Genomic DNA, 23,824 nt, shown 5'->3' on the forward strand with positions numbered 1-23,824 from the left:
AAAATTTGATTCTTCACTTTGTATCTTATCAGCTAAAGAATTTATGGAGGAGGAGCCAAAGGAGCCAATCTCCCAAACAAGATCAAACCAACCCAACAAGTATAAGCAATGGACTCTAGGTCGGGGTGCGCACTATATGATGGATCAACAACCTCGTCTGATCCAAAGGATGGAATCTGGCTATGAAAGCAGCGAACGCAACAGCAACAGCCCCGTCAGCCTGGACATGCCTTTATCAGAGAGCTCCAGCACCTCCAGGTAAGTTTCATAAAAATATAACCTGGTTCCAGTTCCAGTGCTCTAAAGCTCAGTTCACACATTACCCTCGTAATATATCATCGCAGGATTTCTCTGTTAACCACATTGGGAGCTTACATGGAGAGATGGTCTGTAAATTAGAATAAATTAAAAATCTGCACAGGCCTCCCAAGGGCTTTCAAGGCTGCTAAATTGACAACTGAAGAAGGGTTTGGATATGATATCCCGCTTTATCACTACCCTAAGGAGTCTCAAAGCGGCTAACAATCTCCTTTCCCTTCCTCCCCCACAACAAACACTCTGTGAGGTGAGACTGAGAGACTTCAGAGAAGTGTGACTAGCCCACGGTCACCCAGCAGCTGCATGTGGAGGAGCGGGGAAGCGAACCTGGTTCACCAGATTACGAGTCCACCGCTCTTAACCACTACACCACACTGGCTACAGGTGCATGTGTTGAAGGGATGCTTTTCATCTCTCACTTTGCCCCATTCCCCAAGCGGGCAGGGCAGCCAACACTATACCTTCCTTTGCCAACAGTGCCCCACTATCTCTTGCAAAGAGGAACAAGGAAGTCCCAAACTGTTTACTTTCTTGTTCTATTTGACTTTAGTTATTCCCACCCACTCTTTATGTTCTGTTCTAAACTGCAGACAAGAGGAGCCGAGCAGCTAATATTAGAGATAACAAGGAATGATAATTGTTAGGGAGTGATTTCCTTGTTTCTCTGTGCAGGAAAACAGTGTTGCTGGGGGACAGAATTGCTCACAGTGGCCAGATAAAGAAGCTTCTGTACCTGTTAAGAGGTTAATGTATAAAATAAGCCTAGGATCTTGGAGTTTGAGATAAAATATAAATTCACTACAGTGTTGGAAGTAAACAAAACACCAGAGCCCCTTGTTCTTAATTCTAGACCATTCTATGGGAGTGCATTTTGGGGTTCTAAGGAGCCAGAATGCCATATGTGAAATACAGGGTAGGTCCTTAACCTCTACTTTTAGGATCTGTATACTTCCGACTGAAAAGGTAAAAATGTTAACTAATGTTGAGGAAGGTATGGAAATCACCTTTTGAAGATCTGGCAGGTCTAAATCCATGGCTTCTAGGGCAAAGGCTATACAATAATACTGCACCTATAGTGTAAAAAACAGTGGGAGGGCAGGGGAGGAACAAAATGGGGAGGGGTGAGGTGGAAAGGGTTTGGACAGGTGTGGAAAGTGGGTTGGCAAAGGCCTTTGTGAGAAGGCAGGGTTGGTGTGTTAGACAAGCAAGGACAGCAGACCCTAGTAGTTCATAATAGAATAACCTTGCTTTTCTTCGGGTTAAAGAGATTCTCATATGAAGCGACCTGGAGCTTTTGTTCCTGCCTGGCGTAACATTCCCAAATCACATAGCAGCAGTATCTTGGAGGTAGAATCTGCACCAACTGCTAGTAGCTGGTCAAAGAACAAGCACGCCATCGGTAATGGTAAGGTTTTATTTTCCCTCCTAAAGTACTTGCAGTCCTTGAAGCATGTTATTTCTATTACTGCCTCCGCCTGCTGGGTTTCCCCCCCTCATCTCACACAAGTAGAAGGCATCAGAGCTGTGGGTATTCCTCACTGTGTCACACTAGCACAAGTATTGGCAGCAGAGTATCATTGGCCCTCAACACCAAAAGAAAGTCTGGTGAAAGCAACAAGGTGGTAGCTCAAGTGACTGGGATAGGCTGTGAGGGCTCAGAGCAACTGCAGTGCGAACAGAACACACTACATACACAATTTGCTGAATAATCAGGCATATTGAGAAAGGAATGAATCTTTTCTCTTATACTTTCAGTTCCATTTAATAGAAATGCCACTTGACACGTTTTCAGTTGTATTATTTTTGCTTGGTGCTGTGGCAGTGGGGAAAATGAAAAGCAGCCACAATTAGAAGTAGGCTGTTGTCATCCAGAAAAATACATGGGGTTTTTTTGTAAACAACAAAGAGCCTTGTGGTACCTTAGAGACCAACATTTGTTATGGCATAAGCTTTTGTGAACTGCAGTCCATACCATCAGATGTATGAAGCGTTATCCTAAATTGCTGGCATGGGTGGGTGTCTGTCTGTACACACACACACACAATCTGAAATATATTTACCAGGTAAATCACTGTTTAGATGCCTGCTTTCATTTTCAGTCTATTCCGCACTGCTACATCTAGGTGCAAGAGCCTTCAATGGTGGAGCAGTGATCATAACCATGGTTTGTAAAAGCATTCTAAAAAATAGCACAAAACATTTGTTTGCAAACCCGCTTCAAACTGGTTTCTGATTTGGGTTTATGGTTGGTCACTTCATTGTCGCAACCACCCAGAAGTTGTAGGACTGCAACCCCCATCATTCCTTACCATTGGCCAAACTCCATGGGAGTTGTGAGAGTTGGAGTCCAACAACCACAGAGTCCATGGGTTCCCAAGCCCTGCACTAAACATAGTTAAGCTTTATTGGTTGTGGTTTATTATGATGGGGGGGGGGGGAGTTTTAACATAGATTGATCTGAATTAGCAAAAGGAAATGGGGTGGATGAGAAGCCCAAGGAACAGCCTATCTTTTCCAGACTAATTTGTGGAACAAGAAATTGTACAGCTGTTTGGGTTTTGTGGTGAAAAAATAGAAGGTATAGGAGATGATGCTAAAATTGCATGCCCAGCAAGTAGAGAGGTATTGGTGTGGGCAGAAATAGCAGGTTTTCGCCTCCTATAGTAGATTTAAGAAAACTGACCCAATTTTTGGGGGGGAGGGGGGCAGTGTAATCCTGGAAAGAAAACGGCATGTTTATTAACAAAATGTGGTGTTCTTGATGCTTTTTCCCTTCTCAAGGCGGGGAGGTGCTTGTCTCTTCTAAGAGTGAACTGGATGAATTACAGGAAGAAGTGGCAAGGAGGGCCCAGGAGCAGGAACTTCGAAGGAAGCGGGAAAAGGAACTGGAGGCAGCAATGGGCTTTAATCCCCGCCCAAGCAGGTTCATGGACCTGGATGAACTGCAAAACCAGGGTAACATGTATGGGCAGGCTATCCATCTTGCACAGAAGTGATAGGATTGGGGTTGGCTGATCTGGGCCTAGGATGATAAACGGGGAGAGAATGGTTTACTACGAAGATCATTTCACATCCTTTGGGGGTTGCAGTGTCACTTCTGTAGCAGTTTCATACATACCTGCAGAGTTTGTTAGATGTGTTTCAGTAGAAAAAGGAGGTCCTTATCTTTATTGATTTCTTTTCCTTTCTGTCCTATCATTGGATCCCAAAGGGCTCCAAAGGCAACTGACATTAAAATAAGTCAAATATTTTTTTACATTGGAGCTGCTATCAAAAGTGAACTAGATGAATTACTCCCAGAAGTTGTAAAACACCCAAGAATTTAAGATATATCTGGGCCATATGAAAAACAAATATACAAATTTCCACTAGAGATAATATGTTTTGTGATACCTCTTATTTTGAAGTTTTTTTTTCCTGTCTATGTTATATCCACTTTTAAACAAAGTTCCTCTAAGTAGTTTACAGAAATGGAGTTAACAAACCAACCACTCTAACCAGTAGTTTGAACTGAGCTTGAAAATGAACAGAGAGCTAGGGAAGCTGTTTTTAAAACCGCAAGGTATGTTCTAAACAATCAGTTCTGGTTAGTAGCCTTTTCACTGCATTGTACACAGGTTGTCATTTCTGAATAGTCTTCAAAGGGAGTCCAACATATAATATGTTGCAGTCGTTAATTTGGACGTTGCCAGGGCATAGATGACAGGTGGTTAAGCCATCTCAGTCAGGGAAGAGTCTCAGCTGGTGAACTAGCTTTAGATAATGAAAGGGTCATCTGAAGTTGGTGCTGAAATTAACAACAGTTTCAGACTGTGAATCTGACCCTTTAGGGGAAGAAGAAACTCTCCAGAGCAGGCTGAACAAATATTCTACCTTTTCTGGACTGAGCTTCAGTTTATTAGCCCTTATCCATGCTCCTGGGTTCCATATTTAGCACACCCACCTCCTCCCTGTATTAGAGGAAAATGAAGGATACAACTGGGTATCCTCAACATACTAATGATACTTGCTTCTTAATGCATTTGACCCACAGTTTTCCCTCTCTTTCTCTCTGCTGTGCTTGTGATTCTGAGAAGGGTCTGCTATTCAAAATGTTGCAGAGCTAAGGTTGCTCTGCGTTAGGGAGGGGATGTTGTCTTTTGCTGAGGTGAAGCGGGGAAAGGAAACTTGAAAAGAATGTCAATGAAAACGAAGAGTGCTGCCCCCTTGCAGGGAGGACTGATGGCTTTGAGAGGTCTGTGCAGGAGGCAGATTCAGTCTTTGAAGAGTCACTGCATCAAGAGCAGAAGGGAGACTGTGCTGCAGCTTTGGCTCTCTGTAATGAAGCTATATGTAAGTAATTCTTAATTGCTTCAGCTTACCCCGCTTTTTGCAGTTTACTAATATCTAATATCATCACTTAGGAAAGTAGAACTGGACAGGTCAATGCAAACTCACAGTTGGAAAAAGCTTGTGTGTGTCTCAAAAGTGTATGGAAGCATCTTCTTTGTGAGCACCATCATCCCTGGAATCCAGTCCTAGCGTTTCCCCATCCCCTTTTCCTACTGGGGCTCCTTTTGAACTAAGGCAATAGAAAGAGGAACAGAAATGTTCCACTTGATGCCAACAGTTCTGACTGCTGTATTATTCTACCTCCTGCTTTCCAGCCGCCCGTCTCCGCCACGGCATACATTCCCCCCCAGTTCAGAGACTGGTTTCTCAAAAAGTTTAAATTCCCAAAGTACAGCATATAGCCTGATCCCCCCCAGAAAGGAGAGAGTGTATGCTGTACCAGTTGAAATTTTGTGATGGAAGAAGAGGCATCAGTGTTTCAATAAGTTTAAGACATGTGCTGTGACTTTTGGGAACATGTGCTGCTGCATTTCTTTATTTTGATACGTTATATTTTTGATTGGCTGACTCTTTCCCCACCCTCCATTCCCTTCTTGCTGGTTAGCAAGGTTGCAGACAAACTGATTTCTAATGTCATGGCTTTGGAAGGTTGAAAGTATTTCTTTTTGGAAGTCTGTTCTCATGGATTAAAGGAAACAAGAAGGCAAAATACAGACTTCATAAAGGCTCTGGTAGCAAGTGTCCCAACTGGCTATATCTTGGATTTCATATCCTGACCAGCTTCATTTGTATATAGAGTATTATTACAGTATTTGGAGCTAAACACGGCCATTTGAAATGAAACAATTAGTTGCTTCAATGCATCAGGGAGTGACCCATGTCACAGAGAAGAGGGGGTTTCCTAAAAAAAGAAAAATAACAAAACTCGGCTTCGTATCTTTTCAGTTTTGATTAACCTGTTTGGACACATAGCTAACCTGAATGTGCATTAATGGGAACGGATGCATCCTTGTGGACTCTTCTGTGGCAGTATTTGCATGTTTCTTTTTTATGTTTTTGTTGCATCTTTTGTTTTTCTCTCCCTTCCCCCCAGTTTTGTTTTTGTTTCTGCTATGTTTTCTTTTGCTTTTTAGCTAAACTAAGACTTGCCATGCATGATGCCAGCTCTAGCACTCACAGCAGAGCTCTAGTCGATAAGAAGCTGCAAATCTGTATCCGAAAAGCACGGAGCCTCCAGGATCGCATGCAGCAACAGCAGCCAGCACAGCCGCCGCCCACCCGCCACCCGCCACTGGGGGGCAACATGACCCAATCTTCAAGGTAGACTAAGAATATTGCAGTACTCCAGATCTGAATTGGGCCTGATCTGGAAAGAAGAAGTGAGCTTATATGTTCCCCGGTTTGTGTGAAACCCCTTCTTTAACTCATGCCCCCAAGCAACTTAGAATATCGTGGACCTCTCCAGGTGGTGAGAATAATTGGATTTTGTTTTTTGGTGTTGAACAGTGCAAACCCTGATCCAGAACTAGGACCACAATCCATTGAAAGGTTAATGCCTCTGTAACAGATGTGGGAAAGGTGTCTTGTTTTAATGGAAATGTTCAATTTGGCAGGGGTAGGGGGTGGAATAAGCATTCTAGTGCTGAAGATTCAAGTATACATCTCATTTTTAAAAAGTCTGCAAAGTATGCACAGTGGTTGAGGAATGCTGCTCATAAGGCAGTAAGCTTGCTGGTTTTGGGGGGTTTGCTGTGCTCATTTCTAAAGGCCACTCGTCTTCCATTCTTCCAACAGGGAATAATAGTACCTCTCCTTTTTTAAAGGCTGAGAATGGTGTGGGCATAGGAGCTGAGTGAATGTTCCTTATCACTAGTGATACTGTGGATGTTGGCCAACAAGGAACCAGCAGGGGCACACAAGGAATTTTACTGCATGTGCCTAGCTAAGGGGGAACCACAACAACAAAATGGCAGTTTAGATGCTGAGAAAACAAAACAGAACCACCTATAAGGAGAAAGACAGAGAGAGAGATCCACTGCAACAGCCAAGTGCAACAACTTTGCATTAATTGTACAATAAAACAATTGTCTAGTAAGGTATTTAAAGAAATTGATAGTAGTTTGCTAACCCAGGCAGGTTTTCTTCACCACAAAGAAAAAAATAATAGATAGATGACAGTACCATTTAAAAAAGGAGCTGTGTGAAGGCAAAAATAAGATGTGAATGAGTGAGAGTAAAAAAAAAGAAGAAATGCTTTACAATACCAAAGTTGAATACGCCATGTAGATAAAAGAAAGCCCTTCTATTAAGGAGTTTTGATGAGACACCTTCGGAAATCACAATGATGACCCTGCAGTCGCTGTCCACAGGGTGTGTGCACCCCAGCAACCCAACACTGCCTGCCATACAATCAGCTCTTGTCTGATTTCTGCAAATCCTGAATTATTATTTTTTAACCAAGTTTGTGTGTATGGAGGCTTCCTAGTCTGCAAAGTAGTTTTAGAATGTGGCACAAACTGTTTGAGTATGTTCTTCAGTACCAATCAAGTTGTCAACGCCAAGTTACAGGTACTGAACCAGGATCAATACTTATGTGGTAGCAAGCTGATTTTTAAAATTGTATCTAACGTCCCAAAATGCACACAAACTAGCAAATAAAATGTAGAAGCATGCCTTTTTCCAAACTAGTATCCAGTGAAGTCTTTAGTAGAGAGATAGTCAGTACGTCTTTGGAAGTATCCTGACTTCTGCTCAGTTCTGGGGCATGTCGTTTCTTTTTCCATGCACTGGAGGGTTGCTTCCTGTGTTCTGAAATTTGGGGACTTGGAAGCAGGAAAACTCTCTTAGTATCAAGGGGGCTGAGAACCTCCCTACTCTAGTACTTCAGAGATGCATCTGAAAAGAGACACATGTTCAGATTTTCCTCAGCTTCAACAATAGCTGTATCATATGGCCAAATTGCTTTATAGTAAAGGGCAAATAGCAATTGGGGTGGGTGTGAAGAGAGTGAGTGGCGGGCAGGAAGTTGGTATGATCCACAAATCCAAACCAAGAACACATTTCAGACTTGGGACGCACAGCTGCTTTTTCTTCAGAATGAAAGTGGCCAGTTTGAGTATGCTTTTTAAAAAGCACAAATAACACAATGCAGATTTATGCTAAGCCTTGCTTGTTACAGCTTTCTTCTAGTCCTTTTGAGATTTAGCTGGGAACTGGCCTGAAAGCCAAAATCCTTTGGGTTGGGGGCAGGCAGAAAGAGCTGGAGAAAAGAGACTCTGCCCTTAGGTATTTCTTCCAAAATCCAGGCTAGTTTTGCTTCAGATTTAATAGTTATCAATTTACCCACCTTATGGTGGTCGTTGGAGAGATGTTACATTGAAACCGGACCATATCGCCCCATTTCCTCTCATTCAGACTGTTACGGTTGTGACAATCTCTTGTGGCAAAAAACTTAGAAGACATCAAAACTTAGAACATGTCATGTTATTAGACTAGAGTGCTTGTTATTTCCTCCATTACAGTGTGCTGTGGTGTACTGTATACTAATTTAGATCCCTGTGGTGTGTATTATACAGACATGAGTGAAAATAAGATCTCTGGAAAACAAAGTTCCATCACAGTTTTAAAATTTGACATCACCATACGCACAAAAAGTATTCTTTTATGTATTATATTTTGTAGATATGTATCTGTTACAGAAATGCTCATGTTAAAACAACATTACTTCAAAGGTAATTTTTAACGTGGAGAGTAAATCAACTTGTAACACTATTATAGTCACTGGTTCTCAGGGTGAAGAGTCAACTCCATCTAAAGCGCTTACTGGTTGAATCTTCTGCATGATACCTTCAAACTTCCTTTTACACTTTTGGAAAACTTTTGCTTTTGGAAAACTTCAGCTTAAAAAAAAATGTGGAGAAAATAAGTTCTAAGAAGAGTTCTACCATAACACAGCAGATGCTAGGAGTTGCATCTTCTTGGTTTTATGAGGATCTCCTCTGCCCTACTCAGATTTAAAAAAACATACTCCGTGTTTGGGTTTCCCTCTAGATATCTTCCAAGCTGCAACTGCATTTCACATGCACTTTAACTAGGAGTATTTTGACAGAATGCACACTAAAGCTCTTTGTTATGGATACTGCTATGTGAATGATGATGATAAGTACCAATGGGACTCATGCCTGTAAGAAGACTAAATGTTATCCTGAAATCAGTAGCCTTTCTTCTCCCACCCCACCAATTTATTACTTTTTAAAATGCTAGAAGAATTAACAATGTGCCTTGTTGAAGGTGAATTAGAGTGGGCGTTGGTGGAGCACAAGGGGTTTCAAAGTCATCCTAAGATTTGTTTTCCAGTTAAGAAGCACTAAAAACTGACTGTGATTTTATGTTGTGTTTCAGTGAACAGACTGGCCCGCTCCAAGTACTGCTGAGCCAGAAGATTGTACTGGAACCCAGCAGAGAAGCAGAACTTGGGTCCAGTTCTTACTTCCATCCACCTGCTTCCCATCATGAAATGCAGTCATCCTATCCCAAGTCCTTTCTCCCACCTCCTCCTGAAAGCAACCCCTCTTGCAAGCCTTCTCTGAACTTTCAAACTGCTTCTGCTGGTTTCAGTGATCGAGCTCCCTCTTTTCCAAGTAGACATGGGGTGGGTGACAGATCCACTGGAACGGAGAATGAAGTCTGCCATGATACAGTGCGAGAGGGAGTCTCTCCCACTAGTCTAAAAGACAATAAGGATTGCAGCAGTAGCAGTAAGCTCGAAGAAGTGCATAACATAGTGGCTTCTCTCACACCATATTGCAAATTGAAAAGTAACATGGTAAACTCTGGATCTTTGCCTACGCTCTTCCCCTCTTCACATCCAGCGCAAGCACCATCTGATAAAAACAGCATTCATAATCCATGCTTCAAACCATCAGGTTTTTCAGAGAGGCCTCTTGTTGAGCAGCAGTGGGCCAATCACGTCATAACCCTGACTTCTCTTTCCCCTTTGCCCCACTGTCCTCCAGATCCATTGCCGACTGCAAATAGGTACCCAAGAGCAAACAGCCATGAGAGTTTACATCACTCACAGGAAGAATTTGTCAGTGGGGGTTCTCTGAAACCTGAGATGATCAGTGCTAAGGGGCATGTTCGCTCCCTTGCAGAGCAATTTCAGCAGTTGCAGGGTGTCCCCCAGAAGGAGGGCACTCATGAGAAAGAAAGGGAAGTGTCTGTCTGTCATGATCAGTATGCTCCAATGTTACAGCAGGAGCCCTCCAGCAATCCTCAATTCCTAGGGCATAGGCAGCCAGTAGTTGGAAGGCAAGAGAATGGAATATGGCTTGCTGAAAAGTTGAACTCGTGCCTGAGTTCTAGAGACAAGTTCAGTTCCGGAAATTATTTTAGTGCTCACAGTAAAATGTCCGAGAGTTCTGGATCACACAATGAAGAACTGTGTAACAAAGGGGAACAATGTTCCGTAGATCCTGACTTATCCCCAGGGAAGTTCAACCATGAGGGAGAAGTGAGAGAGGTGAATGACGGCAATCTTGCTGGCTTGGTTACATCTATGCCTGTGGACTGTTGGGTAGACAATGTTAAAAGGTATTATAGTTCTCAGCTGGATTGCAAGAGCGCCACCTGTCTTCCGGTGCCTAGGAACAAGTTGCCTGTGTCTCATCAAGTAGCCTTTGGGGAGGACCCAATACAGAAGCACCCACAGTGGAATGAAGACACAGAACAGGAGATTTCTGAGCTGGAGTCACTGTATCAGGCTAGCTTACAGGCATCTCAGACAAGCCAGTCTGTATCGGGAAGGCTGGACAATCCCTGGCATCCATTGGGCAAGACAGGTAATGTAAATGCTATGAATTGCCATATATATATATATATATATGGGGGCCTAGACTGGCAAAATATTGCAAGTACTCAGTGCCTTGCAGTGTATAAAAGGCATTTCGATTTAAATTAAATGCCAGTGGCATTGCATGTTTTGACATATATTGCACCAGTTGGTAACATTGGGAGTTTGCAGTATAATTTCTGTTGCTCAAAAGGGCACAAATTTTTTGGAACAAATGTGGAAATTTTTGGAAACAAATGTGTAAAACGAACATGTCATGAAATAAATGCTTAAAGCACACAAGTTATGCAGAGAAATCTATATCGCCAGGAAATGCTGCCAACATTTTCCTCTGAACTGATATGCTTTGATGTTCCGTTACTTTCTTCATTCGATCTGTGCACGTTCCTTGTAAAGGTTTCCCTTGGTGCGCAAGTCTATCAAGCGCCATGCAAAAGCTCAAACCTCTGCCATTAACTGGAGTGTTCTTGTACTATTTCCTACAAGTCATACCTACTTTTCTTCTATGCCAGAACCTCAAATTTGATGGGTTATTATTCCTCAGAAGAATTCAGTTTTTATGAACACGATAATCAACAGTTTTGCAGCAATTCTCATTAATCATGACCTATCTTTAGTCAAGATAGCCCTCTTAGCTTGGCATCTGGAACTGCATTTTTTACAAACTTTTAGCAAGCTGTGGCTTCCCCTAAGTTTAAAAAATAGAAATGTGCATTTCATGAGGAGGAAGCCACGGTTATGCAATATTCTGACATTGTAGGATGAGTCTTTTACTCAGCAGATCATGCCTGCTTTTTCGCTAAATTGATGGTAATAACCAAAATTGGACTGGTAGAATAGAAGGGATTAGGGTAAGGCCCTTGTAATAATAATAATAATAATAATAATAATAATAATAATAATAATAATAATTTTTATTTATACCCCACCCTCCCCAGCCAAGGCCGGGCTCAGTGCAGCTAACAAGCAATAATAAAAACAAGTTGAATGAATTCAACTTAAAAACAAGATTAAAATACAACAATTAAAATATTGAAACATTAAAATATTAAAATGCAGCCTCATCACAGGTGGAGAAAAGAAAAAGGAAAAAGAAAGAGGGGGAGGGAATCAAATTGGTTCCAAGCCAAAGGTCAGGCAGAACAACTCTGTCTTACAGGCCCTGCGGAAAGAAATTTGTAGTCTTAAGGTTCTAGTCTTCCCCTCCCCTGCCATATCCTTCCTTCAATCTTTCCACTTTTCCTGGTTTTGCTCCCTGTATATGCTGAGCTTTCAATGCTCCTAGGCCAGCATGGGTTGTAATTGGGAGGCAACAGGATGAGTAAATTTAATTCCATGTGTTGAATGGCCATGCCCCACCATTCTTCCTGTGTTCTGGCATCAGTGGCCTTCGAGTGCTCCAAGCAAAGTTCAGTTGTGCAGCTTAGCGAAAAACAGTCACTGGTGCAGACAGTGCAGCTCCTCTGCCAAACACACATACAGTTTTTCACCTTGGTTAATATGAAGAAAACTAAGGCAATAGCTGTGAGAGGTATAAGAATATGAAACTAAGTTATGAGTAATTTATCTAATTTTTTTTACTACTGATAATCTGCGTAATAAAGATGAAATGGAACTGTATAATTTTAAATTGTGACTTAATTGTTTCTGAACCTTAAATATGGTGTCCTGTAAAATAATAGGTTATGGGATAGATTATAAAGATCTCTGTTCTTTTTGCTAGCTCTCATAATTTATACTACTGTACTGGTCACTGATGGTTGGCAGGAAAAACCTGAATGTTTTACAGATGTATACTTAAAAGTTCAGCTTACCACTACTTTTCCCCCTCCCCTTCCCCCACAGCATCTGCAAACTTACCTACCAGAAAGATGCGCGGTGTAGCTTGCATGGGTCTTTCAAAAACACCAACAGCAGAGATCGAACGTAACCTCTATGGAACCATTGCATCTCCAGTCTCCAAGGTAGCAACACATTGTACATGTGTGCTGAAAAGAGGGTTGTGTTAAATAAAGGAATGCTAAAAAGATGTGAGGAAATGAAGAGGTAGAAGCCGGGCAGTTATAAATACTTGTTTTAGATTAAACCTTTCATCATATCCAGCATTAGAAGTAAGGTAAAGGTAAAGGGACCCCTAACCATTAGGTCCAGTCGCGGACGACTCTGGGGTTGCGGCGCTCATCTCGCTTTATTGGCCGAGGGAGCCGGCGTGCGGCTTCCGGGTCATGTGGCCAGCATGACTAAGCCGCTTCTGGTGAACCAGAGCAGCACACGGAAACGCCGTTTACCTTCCCGCTGGAGCTGTACCTATTTATCTACTTGCACTTGACGTGTTTTCGAACTGCTAGGTTGGCAGGAGCAGGGACCAAGCAACGGGAGCTCACCCCTTCGCGGGGATTCGAACCGCTGACCTTCTGATCAGCAAGTCCTGGGCTCTGTGGTTTAACCCACAGCACCACCCGCGTCCCTAGCATTAGAAGTAGGGGCAACTAAATAAGTTTACCTGGTCATGATCCTAATAACTTTTTAGTATGGTTTACTGAACCATAAGATGAAAGAAATAATGTTCTGAACCCAAGCACACATATGCCAGTCCTTTCCCAGTGGACTTAAATCAATACAGAGCAAACTGTTCCTTTTCCACATTCTGCTAGAACAGTTCTTGAGCTGGGCTAACCTGATGCTGAACATAGATGCTGCATTTTAAGATGGCTTCTCCACATCCAGCATAATACCATTATTTTCTAAATCTGATGCAAACTGATTTCTATTGCTTTGCAGCCTTGGGTGGAACCTAACATAGTGCTAAGACAGTTTTTCCATCAATGCAAGTATTTCTGTTTGTGCAATGGAACATTCTCCCTCTCTCCTCCCACTGTGCTGGGGTTCCAACAACCCTCTGAAGCAGATTTGGGGATGGCATGGAGCATTTGTAGGGGGAGAAGTCCTGGGGCACAAGTGGAAATCCATTCGTAGAATGCCCCCCTTTGCTTCCTTATTTTTGCCATTTCTGAAATGGAAATGTTAATGATCGATGTAATTTCAGTGTCCATTTCTGAAACTGCGTGTCATATTGCTGTGGTCTCCTTTAGCTAACAAGTGTTGTATGCCCGTTTTCAACGGCAACATCTCTTCAGGTACCATACCCAAGAAACCACGGCAGAGAGCCAGAAGAGGAAATGTACAGTGCAGAGAACTTCCGCCGCATTGCACGTAGTCTCAGTGGGACCGTCCTCACAAACAAGGAGGAGACACTTGTTTCTTCCCACAGTTTTGTAAGTACAAGATTCAAATATGAGTGTGATTGAGTCACCCCCCACCCCAAATAATTTCTTTAGCTTTGTTGCCAAGTTCTAAACAGGGGGGACATTTTAATAAGCTTGTTCTATGAGCCGTTCTTACATCTCTTCTCATTTAACAGAAAGTGCCTTCCTGCTTATGCCATTGGCACATGGGTCAGTTAAGTTTCACATCTCTTTTAGGTTGTTTTGCTGTTTTTAGCACCAATACATTCTAAACCAAGGGTAGCCAGTCTGGTGCCTTGCAGATGTTTTGGATTACAACCCCTACCATCCAGGACTAGTGGCCATGCTGGCTGGAGGTGGTGGAGACTGTTATAGTCCAAGCCTTCTTGGGGGCATCCTAGTAAAGGTAAAGGTACCCCTGCCCGTACGGGCCAGTCTTGACAGACTCTAGGGTTGTGCACCCATCTCACTCAAGAGGCTGGGGGCCAGCGCTGCCCGAAGACACTTCCGGGTCACGTGGCCAGCGTGACATCGCTGCTCTGGCGAGCCAGAGCCGCACACGGAAACACCGTTTACCTTCCCGCTAGTAAGCGGTCCCTATTTATCTACTTGCACCCGGGGGTGCTTTCGAACTGCAAGGTTGGCAGGCGCTGGGACCGAACAGCGGGAGCGCACCCCGCCGCGGGGATTCGAACCGCCGACCTTTCAATCGGCAAGCCCTAGGCACTGAGGCTTTAACCCACAGCGCCACCCTCGTCCCCTGGGGGCATCCTACTCTGTATCTAAAACCTTTCAACTGCTTTTCCAACACTTTCCCTCAGAACCCCACATCCAAAGCCTTTGCATTAAAAGATTGTGAACAGCCATGCAGTCAGTAGGGTGCTATGGCCAAATTTCAAAGATTCTGGGGCTGTGTTTGGTGCAACATACACTCATTTCTACTAATCATAAAGTGCTTCAGAGTGCAATCCTGTATTCAGAAGGGAATTCCACGGTGATCAGTGGGACTTATTCACAGGTACAACCTGCCTGCTTAAGCAATCCACCCAATAGTGCTTCCCTTCCTCATCATCTCCAAAACAGAATACAAGTCCTTGGAAATGAAATACACTTATCCAGACCCTATAAGAGACCCTTACAGGAGTGTTCCTTTGGGGCAGGAATGCCTCAAATCTTTCTTCAGAGGGCATATGGTATTCAGCTCCCACCTTGAGTTTTAGAATCACTGGAGATGGTGAATATGTTTTGGAAGGATAAATCTGAGTTTGTGTCTGAGGAATCTGCAGGGAAGATGGAAGAATTGGAACTGGAGACCTGAAGATACAGACTGATAGAAAGATCAGGATATCTGGGAAGGGCAGAGAAGATCTTGATTTTCAAACCACATGCAATGGGAAGACTGGTGTAAGGCATTTCTTCTTTGTGTTCCCTGTTCAGGGACAAATAAATCATGCATTTATGCAGCATGATGTCTGGAATTTTCTAAAGCTAAATTCAACCCCTTTTTGCTTTTAAGCATGGAGTCCACTTCTCCCAAGAGCCCAAATGGGTGGAGCAAGAGCCCTCCTGCTCCATTCTCTTGACAGCATCAACACCAATAGTTTTCTCTGTGGCTTTCTTCCACAGTGAGCCCACTATACCTTTTCTTCCTTTAGCCATCTTTTTTAGTCTTCCTCATTCTCATTTTGCATTTTTGTTCTCCCTCCCTCAGTGTACTTTCCCCAACAATCATGTGCTTTGGGTGCAATGACCTTCTTTAAGTAAGTGTTGGAAGGATCGTGGCAAACCCCTGAACCCCTCAGATGTGACCGTTCTGCCTCATTGCAGTGCACATGATGGCACTAGCTAGCAGTCAAAAACAGGCTGAAACAAGCATGCCGCAATGTATTTTTTTCCTTTCGATGCCATTCTGTGGGAGCACACCCTTTCAGCTTTGGATGCCTCAGGCTCCACCTTCTCCCTCATCACAAACCTGCTCTCCCCCACCCCATGCTTTCGGCTGATCCCAGTGCCATAGCAACTTTTCCACATTGGTACTGACCTCAGGTTCTAAACAAGCGGGGAGAAAAGAAAGCTGCTGCTGACTCTTTTCCACCAGGAGATCCTATGGGAAAGGGGAAGGAAGGAAGAAGAAGCAGTGCCGTTCACCAACTTCCAGCACCAGTTGCAGCCCTTCCTGGACAGGAATAATCCTGCTTCAGTATTCACGTGCTGGTGACTTCCTATTTGGATTACTGCAATGCTCTGTGCCTGGGGCTGCCTCTGAAGACAGTCTACAAACTTCACTTAGTTCAGAATATGGCCATGAGTGTATTAAGTGGGCTTGGGTGAAATGAGCACATAGGCTTCAACATATTCACTGGCTCTCAGTTTTGTTTCTGAGCTGAATTCGGAGTGATGGTTTTTGATCTTTTAAGGTCCTTCACCATGGCTTGGGACCAGGGTTCCTAATAGACTCCCTCCTCCTACCCGTACCTGCCCACACAGGGACATCTTCGGAGGCCGTTCTCAGGGTGCTGCTGTTGCCAAATGAGGTATGGCAGGCAGCTACGAGAGACAGGATTTTTTATGCGGTGGCACCTTAGCTGTGCAGTGCCTTCCCAATATTTTGTTTTTACACACACACACACACAAACCTGACATTTTCATTGATCCTTTTTATTTCCCCAGATCCTTTTAATCTATTTTAGCTTTAAGGTATATTTGGTTTTATGCTGTATTATACTTTTATTGTCAATTCTTTTACTCTTCTTGAATATGAAATTGTTTTGTTGCTGTTGCTTGCCACCTGAGAAGAGAGGGGCTTATAAAGACTGATAGCAAAAAGGAAGAGAACAGAGACCCAGGCTAAACTTCTCTAGCAGCACTGAACACCCACACGCACACCCATTTGGTTTAATATCTCCAGTCTTTGCTCCTGTCCAGATTGCCACAACTCCCTGCTTTGGGAGACAAACCAGGCACATGTCTATTTATTAACAACTGCCCACTAGTTTGGCAATAAACTGCCTGTGGTGGGTTACCTTTTAGTATTATGTCCCTGTGTTTTGATGCTTTAAGACTTTCGCCTCTGCTCCCCAGCCCAGTTGCAATACCAGGCTTAAAGCAGTAGAATGTGAGGGAGTAAAAGAGAGCAAAGGGAGAGAAAAGGCTGCTCCCATTTCTTTTAAAAGTTGGATCTGCCACTGCTCCTTTGTAGCTAAAGCTGTTGATTGCATGTTAAGTATGAATGCATTTGGTCTTGCCCTGAATTGTTACTTCAGCAGATATTAGGACAAACTCCAGCAAATGTTGTTGTGCTCTCCTGATATTCATGTCCTTGGCTCAGAAGGTGAGATCAATGAAACAATTTTGGATTCATTCTCTATACCTGAATCACTCTCCTGCTAGCTCAACCAGGCATTATTCACCTCATTCTTATCTCCCCTTGTCCTGCTCTCCAGTAGGACAATTGCTTCAGGTATAATAATCACATGCAGGCTTGGGACTATGACTGCTTAGAGCATATACACTCCATCCATGCTGCCAGTATTGAACCCAGCACCCACTGAAAATCTTGCACATAAAATCAGTTTGTCTAAAGGACAGTCACTATTTTGGGGGGTGTCCTTTTATTGCTTTTGTTGGTGCTGATGTTCTTTGCCCTGGAATGATGCAGACAACCTTCTGGAAAGACTTAATTGGTTGGTCTCAACTTCTTTACTCTGTTATGCAGTGACAAGTGAGACTTGCAACAAAATGTTGCAGTTCAGAGTGCTCCTGTTCAGTGTTGGTCATGTCTTCTGTCAAGATAATTCCATTCCATTTCTGCTGCCTCCTTTTCCATTCCTGCCCCAGCATTCCTTGTCCACTCAATAAGCTCGAACGTCATTGGACTGTTTAGGGGTTTTGCTTCCCCTTAGGGTTTTTATCCACAAGTTTTATTTAATACTTCTTCAAACCTTGATGTTCCTCAAGGTTACTAATAACTTCCTTCTGTTTGTGAATGGTTTTTACTACCTAAGGGTTGGCACTCTGAAAACTGAGTTTGCTATTGGTGTATACAATGTTTGCCAAGTAATGTTGGCGTACAGAAACTCTGTTTTATTAAGTTACTAGTATATGAAGCATTTTTCTTATTTCCCAATGCTGTATATATCTGGCATTTCAATAAAATTTTGCAGGTTTTTTTTTAAAGAAATCAGCAACAAAAAGGTGATTCTTCAAGCATTTCTGGTCATAGTCACCCATTGGTTGGTGAAATAACCAGTCTGTTTGTCTGTACCTTGACTTTCTCATCTATGAACATCTGGGTTGATGTGAATGGTATGTGTCTGATATCGAGGGGAACTCTGGAGCTGAGCAACAGGCAGCAGTGAGCAAATTCACTGAGCCCACAAGTAGATCCTTGGTTTCTGAAACCTTCAGGAAATCACTGGAAAGTATAGACATGGGGGGAAGAAGAAGAAGAATTTATTATTTATACCCCGCCTATCTGGCTGGGTTTCCCCAGCCACTCTGGACGGCTCCCAACCGAATATTAAAAACACAAGACAGTATTAAACATTAAAAACTTCCCTAAACAGGGCTGCCTTCGGATGTCTTTTAAAAGTAAGATAGTTGCTTATTTCCTTGGCGTTCCACAGGGCAGGTACCACTACCGCAAAGGCCCTTTGCCTGGTTCCCTGTAACCTCACTTCTCGCAGTGAGGGAACCACCAAAGACCCTCTGTGCCGGACCTCAGTATCCGGGCTGAACGGTGGGGGTGGAGACGCTCCTTCAGGTATACAGGACTGAGGCTTTAAAGGTCAGCACCAACACTTTGAATTGTGTTCAAAAATGTACTGGGAGCCAATGTAGGTCTCTCAGGACTGATGTTATATGGTCTCGGGGGCCACTCCCAGTCACCAGCCTGGCTGCCGCATTCTGGATTAATTGCAGTTTCCAAGTCGCCTCCAAGGTAGCCCCATGTAGAGCACATTGCAGTAGTCCAAGCAGGAGATAACTAGAGCATGCACCACTCTGACGAGACAGTCCACGGGCAAGTAGGGTCTCAGCCTGCATGCCAGATGGAGCTGGTAGACAGCTTCCCTGGACACAGAATTGACCTGTGCCTCCATGGACAGCTGTGAGTCCAAAATGACTCCCAGGCTGTGGACCTAGTCCTTCAGGGGCACAGTTGCCCCATTCAGGACCAGGGAGTCCTCCACACCCACCTGACCCCTGTCCCCCAAGAACAGTACTTCTGTCTTGTCAGGATTCAACCTCAATCTGTTAGCTGCTATCTATCCTCCAACATATGTTAACACTCAGATGTTTGTTGCACCTGAGATTGGGATGAAGGCAGGTTACAGATAGGTTGTGAGTTGGAAGGGAAACTTCAGTGGTCATGAGGGTACCTCAACTGAGAACTGCTTACAAAATTTCTGTTTAAGAACCGAGCAGCATAGCTCTTCACTAGCAGAAATTTACAGACTATCTTCAAGGGCAGCTTCATGTAGAGTGCTTTACAGCAGCAAATAGAAAGGTAACCAGAGCTTGGGTGATTGTGAACAGAGCTACATTGTCAAGCCAGGTGATCAGTTTTCATTGATAAAAGCCATTCCTGTAATATGCTATTATTATTAGACACATGAGCTGGGATTTATCTTGCCCAACTTCATTATGATTTTCCTGACTTTGTGAAATTGCATGGATTTGTGTAAATGGACATGTCTCCTTGCAGTTTAACTGTTTCATTTGACTGCTTCACAGGTCTGCGATATCAGGGGAAAAAACGTTGTAGGGGCTATGGTAAAATTAGCATGTACGGGTTAGCAAATGAGAACTATTTTATGTCTGAAATCTTATTATTCTAATCTTGGTGTATCATTGGTCATTTTAAAGATAATATGTATTTATTTGAATACTTTCCCCCCCAACGTTTAAAAATGGGGGTTGGATATTTAAAAAGTGGGGCGTGATATCTCCAAGTCACGACCTGCCCTTTTTTTCTTACTGACTGCTGGCTTCAAAATGAGAGTTGATTACAATGCAGAATTCCTTCCATCCTCTCGCTGCTCTTCAATGGTTTTGCACAGTGTGGGATTGCTGAAAAGCAGACACACCAAATTCAGATGATGAATAGAACTAAACCTGGCCTTGCTTACCTGGTATCTATGCATTGCATATGCCAGAGATCTTGATGCATCACAACCTGGAAAAAAACCCCAAAAACTGAATGTCCCTGTTAATGCTTCATGTTATCCCCACCCTCAGCTTACTTTGAGGATAGTTTGTGCTGTCCACATACTTAACATGCTGGGGATGTTAAGAAATATGTCCAAGGACAGCCAGTATTGTGCCCTTTAGATGTTGCTGGAGCACAGCTTCCATCCTTGACCATGGGCATCTTTATTTATGCTCTGTCTCTAATCCACTTAATTTACAATGTTGACGTGTTGTTTTTGATGAAGACGGTGGTTCTCTATTTATTTTAACAGTTGATCTTAGTCATTTTGTTCATGTCTGTGTCTTCAAATTACGTTGCACTAGATTTTGCACTAGTAATAATAATAAAATAACTATACAATAAACAAGTTTTTAAATAAATAAATAAATCTTGGCAATTCTTTTACAAGTTCTGAGAATTGTGATGGCCACATCTACAACATTTCTATTTCTCTTCACAAGCAGTTGCATGCCCTTTTTGGAGTGACCAGTTGTCCCTGCACTCTCCCCACCTGTTATCCCAGTTCTTTACTTGCCTGGTTTTTCCCCAGTTCTGTGTTTAATCATTATTTTCAATTCTATTTCCCTTTTTCCCTTTTGTCAAAAGGAAGTGTCCAATGAGAGGAAAATGCCAGTGGAAGCCAGACACCGTTCCTCCAGCACCACTTCCCTCACTTTCCCTCACGATTCTCCTCCTGTGTTACCCTTTGATCCCCAGCACTATTCAACCCAACTGCAGCACCTCTCCCATGATGCACCAGTGCCTAGCATGGTGGGCAAGACACATAGGCCATCAGGTAATCACTGGGCTCTTCCTCCTCCTCCTCCTGTGTCATGGGAGAGTAAGTATGCCGCTCTTTCATCAGCTGTAGCACAAGGCTCTGGGCTGGGCTCTTCTGCAATAGTGATGCTTTTGATCCCTCCAGCTGCCTGGAATGATGCATGACCTTTCCACAGTACGTTGTCTTAACACACCGCACTGTTCGATCCATACTGTAGCGAGTGGGCATCTAAAATAAACGGTTCATCTTTAGCCTATGTTAAGTAGCAGTATTTCTTCATCCTGTCATGGCGGTATATCTGTCGTATGACTCTATCCCCCCACAAAGAAAAGGGTGTGAGAAGAGTTGGCATTGTTTGTTTGCGTTGTTGTTTTTACATACTAGTTATAGGCTTATCAAGTTTGGTGGAGGTATGGGATGAAGAATACCAGTCATTTCCCTCAATCTTTCAACACCCTACCATCCTACTGACCATTGAAGCCTTTACTCTTGGAAAGCGAGGGGCAGTACTGTGTTGTTGTTTTCTTTCCCCAAACCTGAACCTATTGCCTCTTCCTTCTAACCCTGGAGTCACCTTTAGGAGAAGGAGGATGTATGTTATTTCATATCTGTCGTAATCACCCTAGTGACCCTGTGTGAGGGGGCCGTAGTCAGGTTTTGCCTATAGTTCAGTATTGTCCCCAAGGAATGAATAGCAGCTATTTATGAATTTTACTAGTGTTTTGTTTTAAAGCACTCAAACTCCTTTGTTAGTAGCTTTCGAGGTACGTTGTTGATATTGTTGATACTTAAAAAACAAACAAAAAACATCTGCTCGGGGCAAATAATTTTAAATTTTTCCTTTTCTCAGGAAATCAGAAGAACATCCAAAAAATTTTGGTTGTGCCTGACAGGGGTGAAGCTTTCCAAGGTGAAGACAACCCAGCTGTGGCACTGAACTATGGGAGCCTCACGTACAAACAGCAGGGCCTGCCTTCTCAACATGGGCAGAGACCTCTTCTTAATCAACATTTAGGAAGCAAAGAAGCATCTGGCCCCGCTGGCCACTGGCTGCAGATGAGTCACACTGCCAGACAAACAGCAACACTGCCAGATAGACAAACAGTACACTGGGGATACGCTGCTCCAACAAGCAAGGGATCACAAAAACATTTACTCCACCAGCCACTGCAGCAAGGAAAACGGGATGCTTGTGCCGCTGACTGTAGGTCGCCGCTTGGCACGAGTTACAGTACCTTAAGCATACCTCAGCGGGCTTCAAGAGACACAGGTGGCTTTCAAGGTTGTCCAGTGCCACCCACACAGGCCAAGGCTCCAGGTCCTAGAAGGGTAGATATGCCCCCAGATGAAGACTGGCGGCAGAATAGCTATACCTCTCAGCCTGGAGCAAGGAGAGTGTTGCCAGTGCACATGATAGATGGAACTTATTCATCTGCTTCTGAAGCTCACCGTAGAATGCTGGCCCGTGCAGCTGCTGCTTCCATGCACAACAGCAACTGGTGAGGTCTCTTTAACTTCAGAAGGGATTGCCCCCTTATGAAACAGGTTGTCCGAGCTATAGTTGATAAGACAGCAAGATTTTTTTTTCAGTCCGTGTCTGTGCCAGTCTTGTCTTTAAAAGTAGCTATACGATAAGTGGAAGCTAATTGCACTGTGTTTCTGTACTGCCGAACCGCTGTCCATGGGGAACTATTTGGAGACTCCATTCTCAGCCTCTCTCCGCAGAAAATGGTTTCAGGCCCACTAGCAGTTGGAAGAAGAGCAAGAGCTGCGAATGAAATCGGTTGTTGACAACAGGCTGTGTTTAAAAGGACTTAAGTCATGAAAAGCATCGCTACTAATCCCATATGCCAACCCATTATTCAGTTTTGAGTTCTTCTTCTCCGTTAGGTGGGGCCTGATAAACTTCCCATGTTCTCTGAAGTTAGAGATTTGGCAGTGCTTATGGGTTAATGAGGCAAATGTATCCTTCTTTGTGTTGAGATGTTAGGCACAGAAGACTGCTGTAGGTGCTAGTTCGGAGCTGGAAAGAAGGCATAGCTCATGTGTAAATCAGGCCTTCTCCCACTTCCTCAAAGCAGACTAACAGTGCTTCAGAAAGCAAAGACTGTTAAGGCTGCACACTTAATTATAACATTGTAAACACAGAATCACTTTAACTATTTTAGGGTCAAACATACTTGCCTTTGTAAGTATTTTTCAAATAAATTTATGAAATAGTTATATTTATTGGGTGGTGTATGAATTGCTCTTTTTGTCTTTCAACCAGGCGATTTAAAAAAACCTAACAAACTGGTATTCTACAGTTCTTGCACATTCATTAGCTCTTACTTTTGCTTTGCACATGAGCTGCATATTATGGAAACTATCCCCTGGCATCTGATACAGGTTCGCTCATGATCCTGTATTTGGAGCAAACCTCTGGAAACAGGTAGGACTTCCCACTCTATAGGCAGAGGTGTAAGAGTACCGTGCTGCCATGTTTTTGGCATCCGTCTGTCTGGAGAGACAAGGGAGTGTGCCTCCAGAGGTGAAGACAAACGGATGCATTAGCAGCACCGAAGTGACCTCAGGGCGCAAGCCTGGGCAGTGTGTTTGGAGGTTTTTGACTGCCCAGATGACAGGACTCTCCCTCGCCTCTCATCTTCACTGATGTGGTCCAAAGGGAAGCAGAGCTATACGTTTGAAACCAGCTTGGCTGCAGGAATTGCTAGAAGGGGGCGTTCCAAGGCACCATCCAGCCACCGTAGGGACTCCAGATTTGCGTAGGATTTACTTCTTAGCCTTTTCTTCTCCCGAAGATGTTCCTAACTCACCAAGGATTTGAGACCCATCAGCTACCCTCACCTGGTTTAGCCAGCCAATCAAAGCCATTTCCAGGGTGTGGCTGCTGTTACATGCTGGCAGCTTCTAGTAGCCACAGGTGAAAGCTGAGTGCAGGGTATGGACCAAAGGTGGACAGCACAATATGTCCCCCACCAGAGCACAATATGTCCCCCACCAGAGATACTACCTCTCCCCTAACACCCTATACTAGTTATTCTATAAACATATGTAGAAGTTCACCAGTGTGGTTGGATGAAGGCCAAGAAGACCCCAAGTTCAAA

At 43.5% G+C, this 23,824-nt stretch overlaps 1 protein-coding gene across 6 annotated transcripts in view; it reads left to right on the plus strand.

Annotated features, from left to right (window-relative positions):
- USP54 (ubiquitin specific peptidase 54) overlaps positions 1-22,946 on the plus strand; it is a 95,690-nt gene extending 72,744 nt beyond the window's left edge. For all 6 annotated transcript variants that reach the window (XM_083440286.1, XM_083440287.1, XM_083440289.1 and 3 more), the window contains 10 exons: positions 33-258; positions 1,584-1,723; positions 3,100-3,273; positions 4,531-4,650; positions 5,784-5,970; positions 9,052-10,490; positions 12,347-12,465; positions 13,639-13,776; positions 20,543-20,732; positions 21,568-22,946. In XM_083440286.1, coding sequence (XP_083296412.1) covers positions 33-258; positions 1,584-1,723; positions 3,100-3,273; positions 4,531-4,650; positions 5,784-5,970; positions 9,052-10,490; positions 12,347-12,465; positions 13,639-13,776; positions 20,543-20,732; positions 21,568-22,220 — 3,386 coding nt within the window. In that variant the 3' untranslated portion in view covers positions 22,221-22,946. The remainder of the gene's footprint in view (positions 1-32; positions 259-1,583; positions 1,724-3,099; positions 3,274-4,530; positions 4,651-5,783; positions 5,971-9,051; positions 10,491-12,346; positions 12,466-13,638; positions 13,777-20,542; positions 20,733-21,567) is intronic.
- Positions 22,947-23,824: the final 878 nt, after the last annotated feature.

This window comes from Podarcis tiliguerta, assembly GCF_965153285.1.
Source record: "Podarcis tiliguerta genome assembly, chromosome: 5".
In the NCBI taxonomy this organism is placed as follows: domain Eukaryota; kingdom Metazoa; phylum Chordata; class Lepidosauria; order Squamata; family Lacertidae; genus Podarcis; species Podarcis tiliguerta.